Source organism: Simochromis diagramma, unplaced genomic scaffold, assembly GCF_900408965.1.
Source record: "Simochromis diagramma unplaced genomic scaffold, fSimDia1.1 OVJJ01000304.1, whole genome shotgun sequence".
Taxonomy (NCBI): domain Eukaryota; kingdom Metazoa; phylum Chordata; class Actinopteri; order Cichliformes; family Cichlidae; genus Simochromis; species Simochromis diagramma.
In genome coordinates, this window is record NW_024387030.1 from 11,536,004 (window position 1) to 11,552,141 (window position 16,138).

Genomic DNA, 16,138 nt, shown 5'->3' on the forward strand with positions numbered 1-16,138 from the left:
AATTGTTGAAAAACAAATTACAACATTGTATAAAAATTACAATCATCAACTCAAATACTTGGTTCTAATTGAACAGAAATTTCTATGAACTTGTAAGAACTGTGTAGGACATGAATCAGTCTGTGTCAGATCCTGAATTTGAAATTTCCGCTGAAGTCACGGGTAAGAGACAAGTGGAACCAAGATCGAGGCCATTTGCTTTTTGAAGTTTGCAAAGACTGCTAAATTTTGCCAGTGGTAGTTCACTCTTTGCAACATAGTAGCTGTTCTAAACAGATTTTTCAGGTTTATTTTTAGTATGTTATTTGCAATTGGTGTTTGTTCTGGGAAAGATATTGCAGACTGAGCAATAATGCATTTCTTGCATTTCTCATGGCTTCTAATGGGGGCCTTTCTTAAAATGACTGGTCCCAGTAACAAAGGCGCTTGTCGACTCAGAAATCGAGAGAAAACCAACAACACACCCGGCAGAACATTATGTTATTTACACGGGTGCACATAAGTGGTCCGCATGTGCGCATTCGCTGTCAAAATAAAAGACGCGCACCAGATAAGAAGTTGCAACGCGCGTTTGCGTCCATATAAAAAGCACTGTTTTTGTCCGCTAGAGTGGGATTTTCACGGCACATTCTGCACCACATCTCTGTGCGTTCATCATTTGTTTGAAGCCAGCTCACCTCCTGCAACCACTTTTCCGAGAATACGTGCTTCTTTTGTGGTTCGGACTCCTTCTGACATTTCTTTGGAGGTAGAGGAACACCAAAGTAATTGCTTAAAGGAGCTTCTTCGACATCTTTAAGAGTTTTAAACAAATGTCTGTACTCCTCCAGAAAATCTTATTTATGCAAACAGGCGTTGCAACTTCATATCTTGTGCGTGTTTTTTTTTTTTTTTTGACAGCGAATGCGCACCTGCGGACCACTTATGTGCAGCCCCGGTTATATAGCTCGTCATATTGCAGCCACAGAAATTCTTTTGTCCATGAAACCATAAAGCTGCACTTTCTTTTTGCCTTATAGTCTGATTTGTCATAACTTTTCCGTTTTGTGGTAAGCTTTTCTTTGGCTGTGACTTCTTCACCCTGACCTGTCTTATTTGGCTCAGCAGAACTAAAATATATATCCTGCTGCTTTTACACACACACACATAATGGTCAGCGATTCTCTGCGCGATCAACCTCTCATATGTTTAAGCTTGCTGCGGGAGATTTCACTTGTCATGTTTGCATAGTAAGCTAACGATTGATAAGACGATGTCAGAGGAATTGGTGCACAAATTATCATCACTCACCAATCAGTGCTGTCGCTCTCTAGCGATTTTGCAAGCCCTGTATCTGATTGAGGAATCACTCATCTTTGGAAAAGAGAGTTTATTACAGAGAAATAGCTCTTTCCAAAATAAAAGCTATACTATACGCTTCTTCTGGGCTATATTCTCAGCAGCATATTGTAGCGGGTCAGGGCTGTTCGGGGTTCTGTTTGTACAGTTATGTTTTGTTTATGTTGCCATAGTGACGGGTGACGCCCTCTCGCTGTGACAGTGTGTCCTTCCGGGGTCAGAGGGCGCCTTGTGTGTTGTTGTTGTTGTTGCTGTGCGGTTGCCGCGCTGAGCAGTTAGCTAGCGGCAGTGTTCTTCTGCAGATGTCAATAAACAGCTGTGCTCCCTGGCTAGCTCACGGGAAGCAAGACCAAACGACACCTCCGTCTCCTCGTTGTCTGAGCTCGCCACATTGGTGTCAGAAGTGGGATGATGGTGGCACCCCATGTTCTGACCCGAGTGACTTTTCCCCCGCCGGTCGTGACCGGCCGGTGCGCCAAAAGAAGGCACCTGGACATTTGCAAAGTGGAAGCAAAAAACAAGCGCAAATTCAAACGTGATTTCAATATGTCACATATTGACAGTGGCTCACCGATGCCAATGACATAATTACCCAGCTACATTTCCGAAAGAATGCAAAAGCATTGACATATATTTTCCTTCCTACAATAGCCCGACGGGCAGGGCAGAAATAGATCTTGGTAGTACGACTGGAAAAATCGCTAGCCCCGGGACGTCGGGCTAGCGATTTTGCAAGCCCTGTGTTACAGGCATGGCCCTTTAAGGATGAAGCCTGATGGGAAATGTATTCGGGATGTGTGTAGCGCGACTGCCTGGTGTGTGTGTGAAGAGAGAGAGCGGAGAAGGGGAAAAAGTAACGGTTAGCTACAGAGGAGACGAAAAGAAAATAAATAAAAGGAATATAATAACTCCCTCGACAGCCAGAGTTGTGTCGGCGATGCTCGCTGTGAGTAAACAGTTTCAGCCCACTGTACGCGGTGTTCGTGCCTTAGAGAAGAAATAAAGTTCGGTGAAGCAGTTTCCTACGCCTCCTTCGATCTTTTTGCTAGCGGAGTTGACCTGTATAGTAAGCTGTTGCCGGCTACGAGTCAGTTACGGAACCTTCAAGTAACTGCCAGAGGTTTTCTTACTACGGTTCGGGGCCGCGGATCTGGCGCGGTAACACCTGTATCTGATTGAGGAATCGCTCATCTTTGGAAAAGAGAGTTTATTACAGAGAAATAGCTCTTTCCAAAATAAAAGCTATACTATACGCTTCTTCTGGGCTATATTCTCAGCAGCATATTGTAGCGGGTCAGGGCTGTTCGGGGTTCTGTTTGTATAGTTATGTTTTGTTTATGTTGCCATAGTGACGGGTGACGCCCTCTCGCTGCGACGGTGTGTCCTTCCGGGGTCAGAGGGCGCCTTGTGTGTTGTTGTTGTTGTTGTTGCTGTGCGGTTGCCGCGCTGAGCAGTTAGCTAGCGGCAGTGTTCTTCTGCAGATGTCAATAAACGGCTGTGCTCCCTGGCTAGCTCACGGGAAGCAAGACCAAACGACACCTCCGTCTCCTCGTTGTCTGAGCTCGCCACATTGGTGTCAGAAGTGGGATGATGGTGGCACCCCATGTTCTGACCCGAGTGACTTTTCCCCCGCCGGTCGTGACCGGCCGGTGCGCCAAAAGAAGGCACCTGGACATTTGCAGGACTTTGTGTGGGGTAATGGGGTCGTCGGGGGCGACTGACCCCTTAGGTGGGGGCTATGTAGCGGGTCAGGGCTGTTCAGGGTTCTGTTTGTACAGTTATGTTTTGTTTATGTTGCCATAGTGACGGGTGACCCTTCTCACTGCGACGGTGTGTCCTTCCGGGGTCAGAGGGCGCCCTGTGTGGTGGTGTTGTTGTTGTTGCTGTGCTGTTGCCGCGCTGAGCAGTTAGCTAGCGGCAGTGTTCTTCTGCAGATGTCAATAAACGGCTGTGCTCCCTGGCTAGCTCACGGGAAGCAAGACCAAACGATACCTCCGTCTCCTCGTTGTCTGAGCTCGCCACAATATTAAACATATCAGGTCCCCATAAGGAGAATCATGTGCTAACGGCTGTCTAAATGACTCGGGTAAAGTTTGTAGCATGCATGCTTTGTTGTTTTTGTCTGCTTCCACTTGTCTTTGCACTAGGATGATGTCAGTGTAAATGTGCAGTCATATTCGTTGTGTTCCCACTAGTGCTGTCAGCATTAATCTCGTTGAAATGACGTTAACACCACAACACGGCAAATCTCCGTTAACGAGCTACCCCTGCGTGGGGCTAGACGGCCAACACGTTAACTGCGCTAACACACTAGTTCCCACCCATGTAATTGAGCATTGCGTGGCACATCCAACATACTGTTTTACTTTAGTCCATGACACGCTTACCTTCAGGGTCATACTTCACATGAAAACCAAAATAATTCCAAACGCCAGATCTGAATGAGGGTGGGGGAGGTTCAATTTGCCATGTTGCAAGGAGAGCTTAACTTCTGTCTTGCTGGCTTGCCCTGCGCTCTTCCTTCTGACAATGCTGTCTGTGTTGAGCGCTCAGTGGATCTGCGCTAGACAGTGCAGCCTAGGCGGAGTAGTCGAACACAGATTCACTGAGCGCTCAACACAGACAGCATCGTCAGAAGGAAAGTTGATAAAATAAATTACAAATTTTGTATTGTTCGATACATATGCGTACCGAACCGAAAGCACTGTATCGAACGGTTCAATATCGATACGAGTATCGTTGCACCCCTAATAGTTACGTGCCATGAGAATACTCTTTAGTTGGTTAGATGTTGATGATGTAGAAGAAGCAGCTTTTCTCAACCATTGAAATAACTCTGTCATCATCACTTGTGTTTTTCAGGACATATGGTCTTTCAGGACTTTGTTGTTGTGAAACTGGCCAGTGCATTTCTTCTATGTAAATCATTTTTTTCTTCTTCTTTTTTTTATCTCACATGTAAGCTATAAAGTACAAATTCAACACTTTGAATAAACTCCAGTTATTATGTCTGCTTTGTTTGTCATGAAATAATAAGGGAATCGATTTGCCTATGAAACAACTTGTCAGTTAATTTTAAAAAAATTGAAGAAGATGGATAAAAATGGCTGCCATTTCTATATATTTAATGCTAAATTTAACAAACAAAAACCCCTTGTTCAGAAGTCTGCTATAACATTGTTGTTTGATTTAAAATCTGCTGTGGTAGTGAAGAGAGGCAAAAGAACAACTGTTGATAAGGATGTAGAAGAGATACGATGTATTCTTAGTTACCAAGGTAACTGCAATATTTAGTGATAACAAATTTCTATTAAATCTTGAACTAACCAAGCACAGACTGGAAAATGTGTTGTATAACATGAAGTAAAGCTGATTGGACACAGTGGTCGTAGCACAATCTTACATTTTCAATGCATTGGGTTAAGACTATTTACATCATTTAGCTTTTTCGAATGGGGATATTGACATCCTGGAAAAGATTACTCTGATTAGAATTGAAATGCTTCATAACAGGATAGAAGTGATCACTCAAATCAAGTTTAGAATCATTTCTAGGGAACCTTTCCACTGTGGGGACAAGTGGATACAAACCATTACAGCAAAAATGTTCACCACAGCATAACAGAGCCACTAGATCCACTCAATAGTTCAAGTTTTTCCTTTATTTTATATATGAGAACATGAAAATGAGCTCCAGCATGCAAGAAATATCAGATCAAATATTATTTCTCATTCCTCGGACTCCAGAATCAACTTTCTGGGATTTCCTTACCTGGATGATTGAGCATCCATCAATAGCATCCAACACAGAAATGTGTTTCTGATCCCCTGTGAGTGAGAATGATGGGGGGCAAAAAAATTACATTCCTCTTTCTGTGTGCTGTTAATTGATGTTCGTAGGGGACTTTCAGTTACACTTTTAGGTACAAAGATCCCTTTTGATGCTACTGTGCATCTACTCAAGTCAGTCGGTTAGGGATGTGTTAGAACAGGAGATTCACAAAACTGTAAGGAACAGAAATTTTGCTGAGTTCCTCAGAAGGGAGATTAAAAGAGACACATGGCAGCATGAGAAATATCCCTAGTGCCTGTGTCTATTTGAATATGCCTGAGCATGTGTATTACTAAAAAAATATTAACAAATATAAACCACAACAATAACATAAAAATTATCACTACATCAATTACATATTAATTACTACTGATCAGAGTGCTTGGAGTCATTAAGATATTTATCTTTATAGAGAAATGTTATGTTGCTGTTATAGTTCGGCCTGTGGATCTGTGACCTATTCTGGTTGTACTCCACCTTTAAACTTTTGTCATAGGCAATAGTCTCCAGTTCTCCCATGACTGGTTTTGGGGTGGATGTTACAGCTGGCTTTAGACATCTACACATTTTTTAATGCCAAAATAAAAAAAATGTATAGCTCAAGCAGAAATTCAAGAGAAAAAGTTTTGTTTGTCTGACTTATTGATGAGCTCTTTGTGTGTGTAGCTCTTGAAACAACAGTTTTTGAATTATGCTTTAAACTACATTTGTGACCTGTTTTGGGCATTAGTAGTGAGCTTTTTACTATTCCAAAAATTCAAAGTGGACATAAACCTAACCTGTTGACTTCTCTGGGGTACATCGATTGCAGTATGCGAAATAAAAACTGCGCATATTGAAAAAATGCTAAGGTAGCCTATCTATAGGTTTTTAGGACTGTATCCCCTCTCTCGTCCCTGCGGGCGGTCTTTATCCTTCAACCTCGGGTCCTCTACCGGAGGCCTGGGAGCTTGAGGGTCTTGCGCAGTATCTTTGCCGTTCCTGAGACTGCGCTTTTCTGAACAGAGATGTGCTTAGTAATTATCGGCGGTATGTTTTTGTTTGTGTCTTGCTTTGTCTTAATTGCCTACAACTGTGTCTGATTCCCTGAGCTGTTTCCCCAAGGTGTACTGAACAGATAGTCCAAGACTTTGTTATATTATCCGTGTAAGTTCTCATGGATTTTGAGTTCTGCGCTTTTTTCCACTGTGGACTTTGCCTTGACTTACAACCTAATGAACACATTTTTGGGCTTAATTTCTGTATTTGGGTCCTTCACTTCACAACCCATGACAGAAAATGCTTTTTTTTTTGTGCAGCCACAAACTTTTATTTCTTCAACCTTGAAGTGTTCCAGCCTCATAAACGCTCTGTGCGTCAGCAATTACTTAAGTTATATTAAAGCTCAACACTGAAATAAATGCCTTTCGGATCATAATGGTAAATTATGTGTTAGCAGAATCCCAAATTTATAAGTAAAACAGTGCCGAACTTGATTTTTCTGCAACACCAATGCACACAAGAGTAGTGCTTTATTAGTAAAGGCTTTAGTACGAGTTTATATAGGCTATCAACTTTGATCTGTGACTTTTCCTCTTTTTACATATGTCGTTTTGTCACTTTTATGCGCATTACTGCTCAGTAAATATTACGATGCAACTTTGCATGGATAAAGAAGAGTGCAGCCTCATAACTCACAGTTTTGTTTTGTTTTTTTGCAACATATAGTCATATTGTTTCGGTATGTATACGTTGGATTTCAACTAGCCTACACAGTCTCTTTATTGTGTTTACGAAATGGGCAAGTGCTATATCTACGAGAAGACTGACACAGTGTGGTGAAAAGTGGGACATACTTACCAGATTTCACCGTCATTTTACACTCATTATTAATGCTATTATCACTGGGTTGACAGTCCATTATTAGTTAAGTAGTCTAAAAACAACACATATGTTTAATTTGTGTAATTCCTTGTTTCGTGATTTACTTTCGTGTTTAAATTTGATGTCTGTTTGTGCCACCCTTTTGTTTTTTTGTTCACTTGCACCATCAATAAACGATTCCGACGCGGGGAAATGACTGCTCTTTTGGAGTTATGACGGATGCTGCAGATGACCTGCTGCTCTACTGTAAAATGCATACAAGGCAAGCCCGTGCAGGGATGTCCAAGAAACCCCATCGACGAGACAAAACTCGAGGCGTGAACGTGGCAGCCATTTTACATCATCAAGAGTGAATGACTGAAGCCGGACCAGTGCCGGGAGTTTTACACTTTTCTCTCTTTTTCAGTATCACATTTATCTTCCTAAATAATCAGCACCATACACGTTGGTGTGCCAGCGGCAGGTAGGGCGAATGCTTGTAATTGATAACGTTATTGTTGCTTAATTGAGTGCTAAAAAAGTGTGAATCGTGCGGTGCTGTTTCAAACAATGTGGAAACTGGTGGTGGTTGGGAACGAGTTCTCCAGACCGGCTTTTTGAAAATGGACTCTTCCTATGTGGCGGCACGTTGACAGACCACGCATTTAGCAGGCTAATCCTCTAGCTTCCAAGGCCACGTTGGATCTAATTGTATTTAAAAAGCTATGCTTTGTCAATTGGCTAAGTCCTCATCGACAAATGACGTTGTAACAATGGCCTCACTGAAATTCCGTTCGAATTAGCATGCTAGCATAGGCTAACCCATTTTGACAGATCACGAAAATGACATGCTCATTGTCATTGTATGCTAACAGCACTTAGCTGGCAAAGGCCGGTTATATTGGTAAGAAGTGGCGATCATCCCTTAGTACTTTACTAACACATGTGTGTATTGCATACTTAAAGAATAACTATAGCTGTGTTCATAGTAAATGCACACAAGCGCCTCATGTTATTGTCCCGATTAATGCCCCTAGCTTGATTGCTGAAACATTAGCCATGCAAACTAGCCCGCTCGCTAGTTAGCTTCAACGTGTGCGAGTCGGTCCCTCCCCGCTAAACCTAACCCAAACCTAACATTATGGTAGAAGTTTGAGGGGAGACTGCGGGGGTAATTAATTTCCATAAAACCGATAACGTGAATAGGTTAAAAATTTAAGATCTATTTGTAAATGGGTTTCACTCGTGCATTTAGCGTAGTAGAAAGGTTTTTGCCACGGAGAAAGCACGTGCCTACCGATACGAGATTGATTAGCAGTCAGTATAGCACATCGACTGGACAATACGAGCTTCTGTTAATGTTAGGCCAAAACATAAGATTGCCGTCCACGTTTTCGCTGAGTCTGCCGTTGCCGGATAGACATTGTGACCGGTGAGCAGGTAGATTGCTGCTGTTAGTACCCCAAAATCTATCCATACAAAGGAATGAGAGGCAGTGTTTGGGTTGGTCATTAACACGATTATTAGAGTGTTTGTGTTCAGTGTAACAATAGTTGAAGGTATAAACAAAATGCTAAAGTATGCATAGTTGTTCATTGGTCAGTCACCGGAAACCGGGGTTCACTCTCTCTGATGGAACACGTGTATCAGCTATCTGTCCTGTGCTGAAGTCAGTAGTGAGAAGGTAAGCTAACATGTAATTTAGAGACCGTAGCAGGCAGGAGAAGACTGAGATTCGGGCGTTAGCGCGTAAACTTGGCTCCGTTTGCTCAACTTTTTTTTAGCTCAGAACAAACCAGAATGAAAATACTGCCACATGGCCACGAACCTCGTAGTTAAACCTTTTCCCCCCTTCTTTTTTTTTATTATACATATGTAATATGCAGCTGAGGTGAATTCTTTGGTGAAGTCTTTGGTATGTGCTTGTCCTGAACCCAATGTATTGCACACAGTGTCACACTGCCTATATCAGGCTTTTGAGCTTCTAGTTCAAGCTGAGTGCTAAGTCAAGATAGTGAAAAGTCTCCAGACTGGGAAGGAGCACATGACCATGATAATTGGTTCGGCACATGTCAGCATCTCCTTTGTTAAAATTGGGTTTTATTAGTATGAAAGTTGCACTCCAGCAAACATTACAATTGGTGAAGTGATTTTTCCCCCAAATGATTTTCCTGACAAGTCTGAGACTTCACACTCTTTTGAGCACATCACAATTGTTGCCCTTGACCCAGGATTAATTTGGCTCATTGCATTTACACAGATTTCTGGAGACATGGCCACAGAACATATTAATGGAAATGGTCCAGAAGAACCAATGGACACCTCTGCAGTTACCCATTCTGAGCACTTCCAGACTTTATTAGAAGCTGGTTTACCACAGAAAGTTGCTGAAAAACTAGATGAAATTTACCTAGCAGGTAAGGCACTATGAATACTCTTGCATATTCAGTATGCAAATTTTTATGTTTAGCAATTTCTTGCATGTATTGTCATTTTATCACATTTTTGAATGGGGGAATTGGGATCCCGAAGCAACTTTTTGTGGTTTCCTACCAAAATGGGTACTGCAGTGCTACAGAATTTTAAATTACACATTACCAGAGTGTGTAAATGATTGCAGCATTTGCATTCCCAACATGGTTGCATGATCACTGGTGTCAGGGCGAATGAATTCTCTACCTCTCTCTCTCTGGGAGTCTTTTGATGAGCCTATTCAGTATTGCTATTAATTTCTGTGAGGTTTCTCTGCATCCCATAAAATTATAGCAGAGCAGTGACTAAATGGGACACTAGCTACAGCTTAAATAACTGTTGATTTTTAGTAGAAGATCAAATGGGGATGAACTGTAATGACAAATTTTGGGGGGGTCATTTTAGGACTTGTTTGGTTGGTCACATCTAGAAAAAGTACTGGTCTGGCCTTTTCAGCCAGATGGAACTGAGGCAGAAACAATGGCAGCAGCTGTCTGGTATATGGCTGCCTGGGACAGGTGACAGCCTCTCCATAAAGGAGAATGTAGACTGGCTCATTAGAAACTCCCAGCCACAGTATAGAGGGGCATGAGCATATCGAGTTGCACTGTCACATCTGTTGTGATTAGTTCTGCAAAAATTTGCTGGTTGAGGAGTAAAGTACAGCCCGACTACTGAATACGGCTCTATTAGATTATGCTCGTCCCACTCCTCACTCCTAATTGTACAAGTCATTATTCATTCATTATATTGGTTTCACAAAATAATCCCCGTTTAAATACTTCATTTAGGTCCTTGCACTTTTGTCAATTATGTATCATTTTTGTAATTTTTTTCCCCCTTATTAGTAGCTCACTATTTGTGTGTGTGTGTGTGTGTGTGTGTGTGTGTCGTTCAACCTGCAGGTTTGGTGTCACACAGTGATTTAGATGATCGAGCGATTGAGGCTCTGAAAGAATTCAACGAGGAAGGTGCTCTCCAAGTCCTTTTGCAATTCAAGGACAGCGACCTCTCACATGTTCAGGTATGCATGCGGTGCTGCTGCTGGTGCTATTTACATAATTTTGAATACCTCAATGCAAAGCCACAATCAGAGTGCTAGTGTAATGAAATAACAGTATTATGTTGAAATGTGCAACTACACTATAGGTCTTAATTGTCATTAAGCTTCCTGTTCCTTCTGCCTGCTCATATATATTGAAGGGTAAATTTCATATATTAATATTTGACAGTGAAATTGATAATTTTTTTTAGTTACTGTTTGATCCAATTTAAATTGTTTGTCTTTCAGAACAAAAGTGCCTTTCTTTGTGGCGTGATGAAGACGTACAGACAGAGAGAGAAACAAGGGACCAAAGTGTCAGACACCAACAAAGGACCAGATGAAGCCAAAATCAAAGTGAGAACTGATGGTTCATTTAAAAATCACTCTAAAACTGATTTCATGCTTCGTTCGACACTATTGAATAATGAATGTTTTTTTGGGCCCAAAAAATGCAATAATTCTGTCTCTGCTCCACCTCTTTTTCTTTTTTCCCTTATTTTTTTTTAATTGTTAGGCTTTGCTGGAGAGGACTGGCTACACACTTGATGTGACAACAGGACAGAGGAAGTACGGTGGTCCCCCACCAGAGTCTGCCCATTCAGGGGCACAACCCACCATTGGTACAGAGGTATGAAACAATCACTTATCCCTTTATTTAGCCATTTAATATGCTGCACCTTTATATATTAATGTGTTCTGAGATTAATTGTATGAGGTGCAGTAATTTATTTTATGGTGTCCAAATGATGAAAGTATTCACTGCTGTAGTAACTTTGGTTACACTGATAGTTTACCGCTAAGACCTGACTGGATACCATTTACCACAATGTTAGTACCCTTTGTACCACGCATCTTAAATGAGTACTTTGATCTCACGCGCTACACCTCCTTTTCCTGTCAACCTGGCAGATTTTTGTAGGAAAAATCCCCAGAGATCTCTTTGAGGATGAACTGGTTCCACTGTTTGAGAAAGCTGGGCCCATATGGGACTTGCGCCTGATGATGGATCCCCTAAGTGGCCTGAACAGAGGCTATGCCTTTGTCACTTTCTGCACTAAAGAAGCTGCACAGCAGGCTGTCAAATTGGTAGGTCTACTGTAATACTCTAATTATGACCAGAAAATGAATTAGTCTATGGCTTTGTTTTAACAAAGGGGACTTTTCAAATGAAGAATAAAGGAATATATTTATGCAGCATGCATGTGCCTCATGTTTGTCAATGGCGAATAATTATCTTAAAGCATCACCACCAGTTGCAATAAGCTCTCCTAACTAGACTTGACTGTCTCCTTTTATTTATATATTTTTTCCTCTTATACTCCTGCGTCTTTTTGCAGTGCAACAACAATGAAATTCGACCAGGAAAACACATTGGAGTGTGCATCTCTGTGGCCAATAATAGACTGTTTGTTGGCTCCATCCCCAAGAGTAAAACGAAAGAGCAGATTGTTGAAGAATTTGCGAAAGTAACAGGTGAGTCAAACTGTTTTTTAACCTTTTCCATCCATTAACCATCTTGGAATGGGTTTTGCTTTGCTTGTATATTTGATTGGATACACCTTGCACATTTGCAGGTGTAGCTTGTCCAGTAGGCATTTTTAAAACTTTTTTTTTGGTCCAAATGATGATCTTATGACTGTACTTGAGTGATTCACATTACTCTGATGGTTTACCGCTAAGATCTGACTGGACACAAACTGCAGAAAACGTCGTTTTTCAAATTTTATTTCTCTAATTTTGATCATTTCATGTTTTGAATCAAGCATTTATGGCTTTAGGTTTATGCTTTCCATAGAACATTTGACTTAACTGCTTCTTTGTCTACACTTCTCTCTCCTGTTTCTCTTCTCTACAGAGGGTCTAAATGATGTCATATTGTACCACCAGCCAGATGACAAGAAAAAGAATCGAGGTTTTTGCTTCCTTGAGTATGAAGATCACAAGACGGCAGCTCAGGCCCGGCGCCGACTAATGAGTGGCAAGGTCAAAGTTTGGGGAAATTTGGTCACAGTGGAGTGGGCTGATCCCATTGAGGACCCAGACCCAGAGGTCATGGCCAAGGTAAGGCACAGGACGAAAAGTCCTCAGCAATGTAACCTTGAGTGTATTTGCATGCACAACCTCTTTCGTCTTGTGCATTTGTTTGGATTTGCACTGCATTTCTGCATGGGGAATAAACAAAACATGCTTCTCTACCCAGGTCAAGGTGCTGTTTGTGAGAAACTTGGCGAGCACTGTTACAGAGGAGATACTTGAAAAGACCTTTAGCCAACACGGCAAGCTGGAGCGAGTGAAGAAGTTGAAAGACTACGCCTTCATACACTTTGAGGAACGAGAAAGTGCTGTGAAGGTATGAGGGGAAACTGTCTCAGAATCAGACTGTTTGTACTTAACCCGTTGGGATTTTTGTGTATGAATGGTATTTCACTATTGTCTCGATTTCACGTCACAGGCTTTGACTGATCTTAATGGCAAAGACCTCGAAGGAGAGCACATTGAAATTGTCTTTGCCAAGCCACCTGACCAGAAGAGGAAAGAGCGTAAAGCCCAGAGACAAGCCGCTAAAACACAAATGTAAGCAAGAACTTTGTAATTGCAACTAGGTTTGTGTTGTGTGTAATTAATCCAACAACCTTTTTAGCCAAAACTGTCAAATTTAAAATTATGTTATATGGCATGATGGCTTCCTGATGAGAACTCTGTATCCCCTCTCAGGTATGATGATTACTATTATTACGGTCCCCCCCACATGCCACCACCAACAAGAGGCAGAGGACGAGGCGGTAGAGGAGGTTATTCTTATCCGCCTGATTATTATGGATATGAAGACTATTACGATTACTATGGATATAATTACCACAACTACCGGGGCGGCTACGATGACCCGTACTATGGCTATGAGGACTTCCAAGCATCTGGGAGAGGAAGAGGAGCAAGAGGAGTCCGTGGTGGTGCCAATCAGACCAGGGGCCGTGGTGCTATCACCCCAAGGGGTCGAGTGGGCTTCTCCCAACGAGGAGGCCTCGGAACAATCAGAGGTTAATGACTTTTTCCTGTGTGACCACCCACCACACCTCCACATTTTTACTTTGTGCTTTTTATTTTCAAATTTAAAAATACATTTAAGCTCTGTTTGCTGTAAGCAAGTATTCTGACATTGGGTCAGAAATTAAAGCACAAAGTTAAGAGCAGTGGCGTGAATGAAACGACTGATGGATAGAAAATGAAAGCAGCTATAGTTGTGAAAAGTTAAGGGCGATTATCTTCAAATGAACTTGGCCATATTCTAAGGCTCCAGTTTTCTGGTGGGATCTTTGAGTCAGCTTGTTTGCCAGCAGAGAGGGTCATTCATAGCATTTTTAAGGCCAGCTGATGCCCACATAAGTGGCAAGACCGCTGGTGTGAATGTCTGATGTCTGGTCTAATTGTCTGATTTATGGCAACTGTGTGCAACATTGGTTTCCTGTGCTAATTTCATCTTTCTTTCTTATTGGTCCAGCAGGGAAACGGGGCCGAGGGCGGTCCTGACCTGTCACAGTGGATACTGACTTGATATGTGGGGTTACACCGTAAGCTGCAATGGATGTCGAAACAACAAGCATGAGAAAAAGGTCCAATGATATTCCAGCCTTACAGAAGAAGCATCTCCCCTCCTCTATATTTTAACTCACTTTAGCCCTTTTCAGACATGGGTTAATGCATAACTATAATCTCTTTAGTGGTGTCATTCTGCCAATCAGACATGGGTCACTTTTACATTAATATTCATCATGGCATCATTCAGATATGCCTACGATAATGCATGCAAAAGAATTGTTACTTTATGGCAACAAATTCTGTCCGCATCGACTCAAAATGTAACCACGTTTTTGAACGCTTGCGCTCTCTGCGCTGTTAAGGTTTTCCATGCAGAGTAGGAGATGCATCTCTTATGGATCGTGAAGAAATGTCTTAATATTTGGAAACCAAACAGAGATAAGAGGGCATAGGGCAAGTTTTGCTTTTGAACACTTTCTTTTGTGAGCCGAGCAGTTTAGAGCGTCAACATGAACTGTCTATCTTGGGTGTGCCCATCCGTTAATGTTACTGTGTACAGTTCAACCTTATGCTGTGTTTAAAGACTTGTTACTAGGTCCAACCTAGTAAGCTTACCAATGCAACTTTCATGGAAAAGTGACCTGGGTGCTCATGCAAATGAAGCCACCATGTTCAGATTATTGGAGAGAGTAGTGCATGTCTGAAAAGGGCTCATTTTTTGTTTTTGTTTTGAAGCTGCCACCTTATAAAATGACTGGAGGAGTCTGAATACTTGCCACAGCCTCTTTGCTGAGTCCCTGTTCCTAGACGGGGACCTATGAATTGCCCTTACAATCTACCCCTTCCCTGTCCCTGAACATGCCATTTTAATTTTTTTTTTTTTAATTAATGACGAAATTGCACTTTTTAAGTTCTTAGGTTTGAAGTGGCTCAAAGGAGCTTGATGCTATTGTATATTTTTGTGCTAATCGGAATTTTTATTGTCGGAATATCCATGTTAATCTTAATTGTTTGATCTGGATGTTTGAAAGAGAACATTTGCAGGGTTTTAGGGTGTACCCACCTGGCATGGATAAGTCAGGCATTCCAGGAAAGTGGTTCTTTTCAGAACTTGTCTTTAAAGGGTTGGTTGACTACCTCAGTACAGAGGACTAAACTACCCGGCCTGTACTGTAAATAGGGAAACTATATCGATGAAAGCAGGGCTTGTTTTCATACAAAATATGCACAAGAGCTGCAGCGCAAAAACGATGTACTTAATGTAATATAGTCATTTTAGCTGCAGCTCTGCAGACTGCAAACAGTCACACCGGGCATGCAAAACAATCTCATATGATGAGTCTGAACAAGCCCTGCTTTTATCTTATTTTGAACTGAATTAGCTGCCTTGCTTATTCAGAGTATGTAGTTACTGGTTGTATAGTTTTTCGGAAAATGTTACTTTTGTAAAGGCTTCAAGATCACGGGCATCCAACTGCCTTTGATTAAAAAAACAATAAAAAAAACAAACAAAAATAAAGCCCTGCAGTGTCCCTTTTGTGCCACTGTATTCTTCCAGTGGGTTTGTTTTTATATCAATACAACACATTTTCAGACAGCATCGGAATAATGTAAGAGCCTAATCCAATCCTTCCTCTTATAAGATCGTGTTAATCTCGAATGATCCCTCCCCAGTACAGCAACTATGTAGAAGATCTCTGGAGTTAATCTTATTGGATGACTGACTTGCCATATTGCCCAGCCAGTGAGCATGTGTGCCTAACATTAGCTGCTATGATTTGGTGAGGGATCATGGTCTCACAGTGGTAGAAGGGATACTGCAGTGAACGATTTCTACTTCCAGGTATAGCATAAAGGAAACTGCTCTTCAATCCCAGTTTTCTATACAGTTAACTCCCTCAGTAAAATCATAACAACCACCTTTTGAGAAAAAAAAAATGTTAGCAGTTTTAAACTATTGTTGGTGGCCAACAACGTTTTTTGCATTCCTGCAAATAAATTGTTTTATACTGTAAAATGGAGGTGAGTGTAACTTATTTTTGTAATAAAGTTTTTGATTTTTATCTGTGTCT

General features: G+C 41.5%; 1 protein-coding gene across 3 annotated transcripts; it reads left to right on the forward strand.

The window, feature by feature from the left end:
• Positions 1 to 7,358: 7,358 nt before the first annotated feature.
• On the forward strand, positions 7,359 to 16,129 carry LOC120739727 (heterogeneous nuclear ribonucleoprotein Q). 3 transcript variants are annotated; one of them, XM_040041601.1, is made up of 12 exons: positions 7,359 to 7,496; positions 9,273 to 9,429; positions 10,390 to 10,508; positions 10,776 to 10,883; positions 11,044 to 11,157; positions 11,439 to 11,615; positions 11,867 to 12,002; positions 12,385 to 12,590; positions 12,730 to 12,879; positions 12,982 to 13,103; positions 13,245 to 13,567; positions 14,029 to 16,129. In XM_040041601.1, the coding sequence occupies exons 2-12, from the start codon at positions 9,285 to 9,287 to the stop codon at positions 14,055 to 14,057; spliced, it is 1,629 nt and encodes a 542-aa protein (XP_039897535.1). In that variant the 5' UTR covers positions 7,359 to 7,496; positions 9,273 to 9,284; the 3' UTR covers positions 14,058 to 16,129. The 3 variants fall into 3 exon arrangements, with proteins under 3 accessions (XP_039897535.1, XP_039897536.1, XP_039897537.1); XM_040041602.1 differs by having other exon boundaries at positions 14,032 to 16,129; XM_040041603.1 differs by lacking the exon at positions 9,273 to 9,429 and having other exon boundaries at positions 7,360 to 7,496.
• The last annotated feature ends 9 nt before the right edge of the window (positions 16,130 to 16,138 follow it).

What these genes read in the sequence shown, in the direction of transcription:
- LOC120739727 (XM_040041601.1), top strand. Translation starts at nt 9,285, where the DNA reads ATGGCCACAGAACATATTAATGGAAATGGTCCAGAAGAACCAATGGAC. An exon ending in GCGACCTCTCACATGTTCAG is followed by an intron (nt 10,509 to 10,775) that starts GTATGCATGCGG and finishes TTTGTCTTTCAG; the next exon opens with AACAAAAGTGCCTTTCTTTG. An exon ending in CAAGCCGCTAAAACACAAAT is followed by an intron (nt 13,104 to 13,244) that starts GTAAGCAAGAAC and finishes ATCCCCTCTCAG; the next exon opens with GTATGATGATTACTATTATT.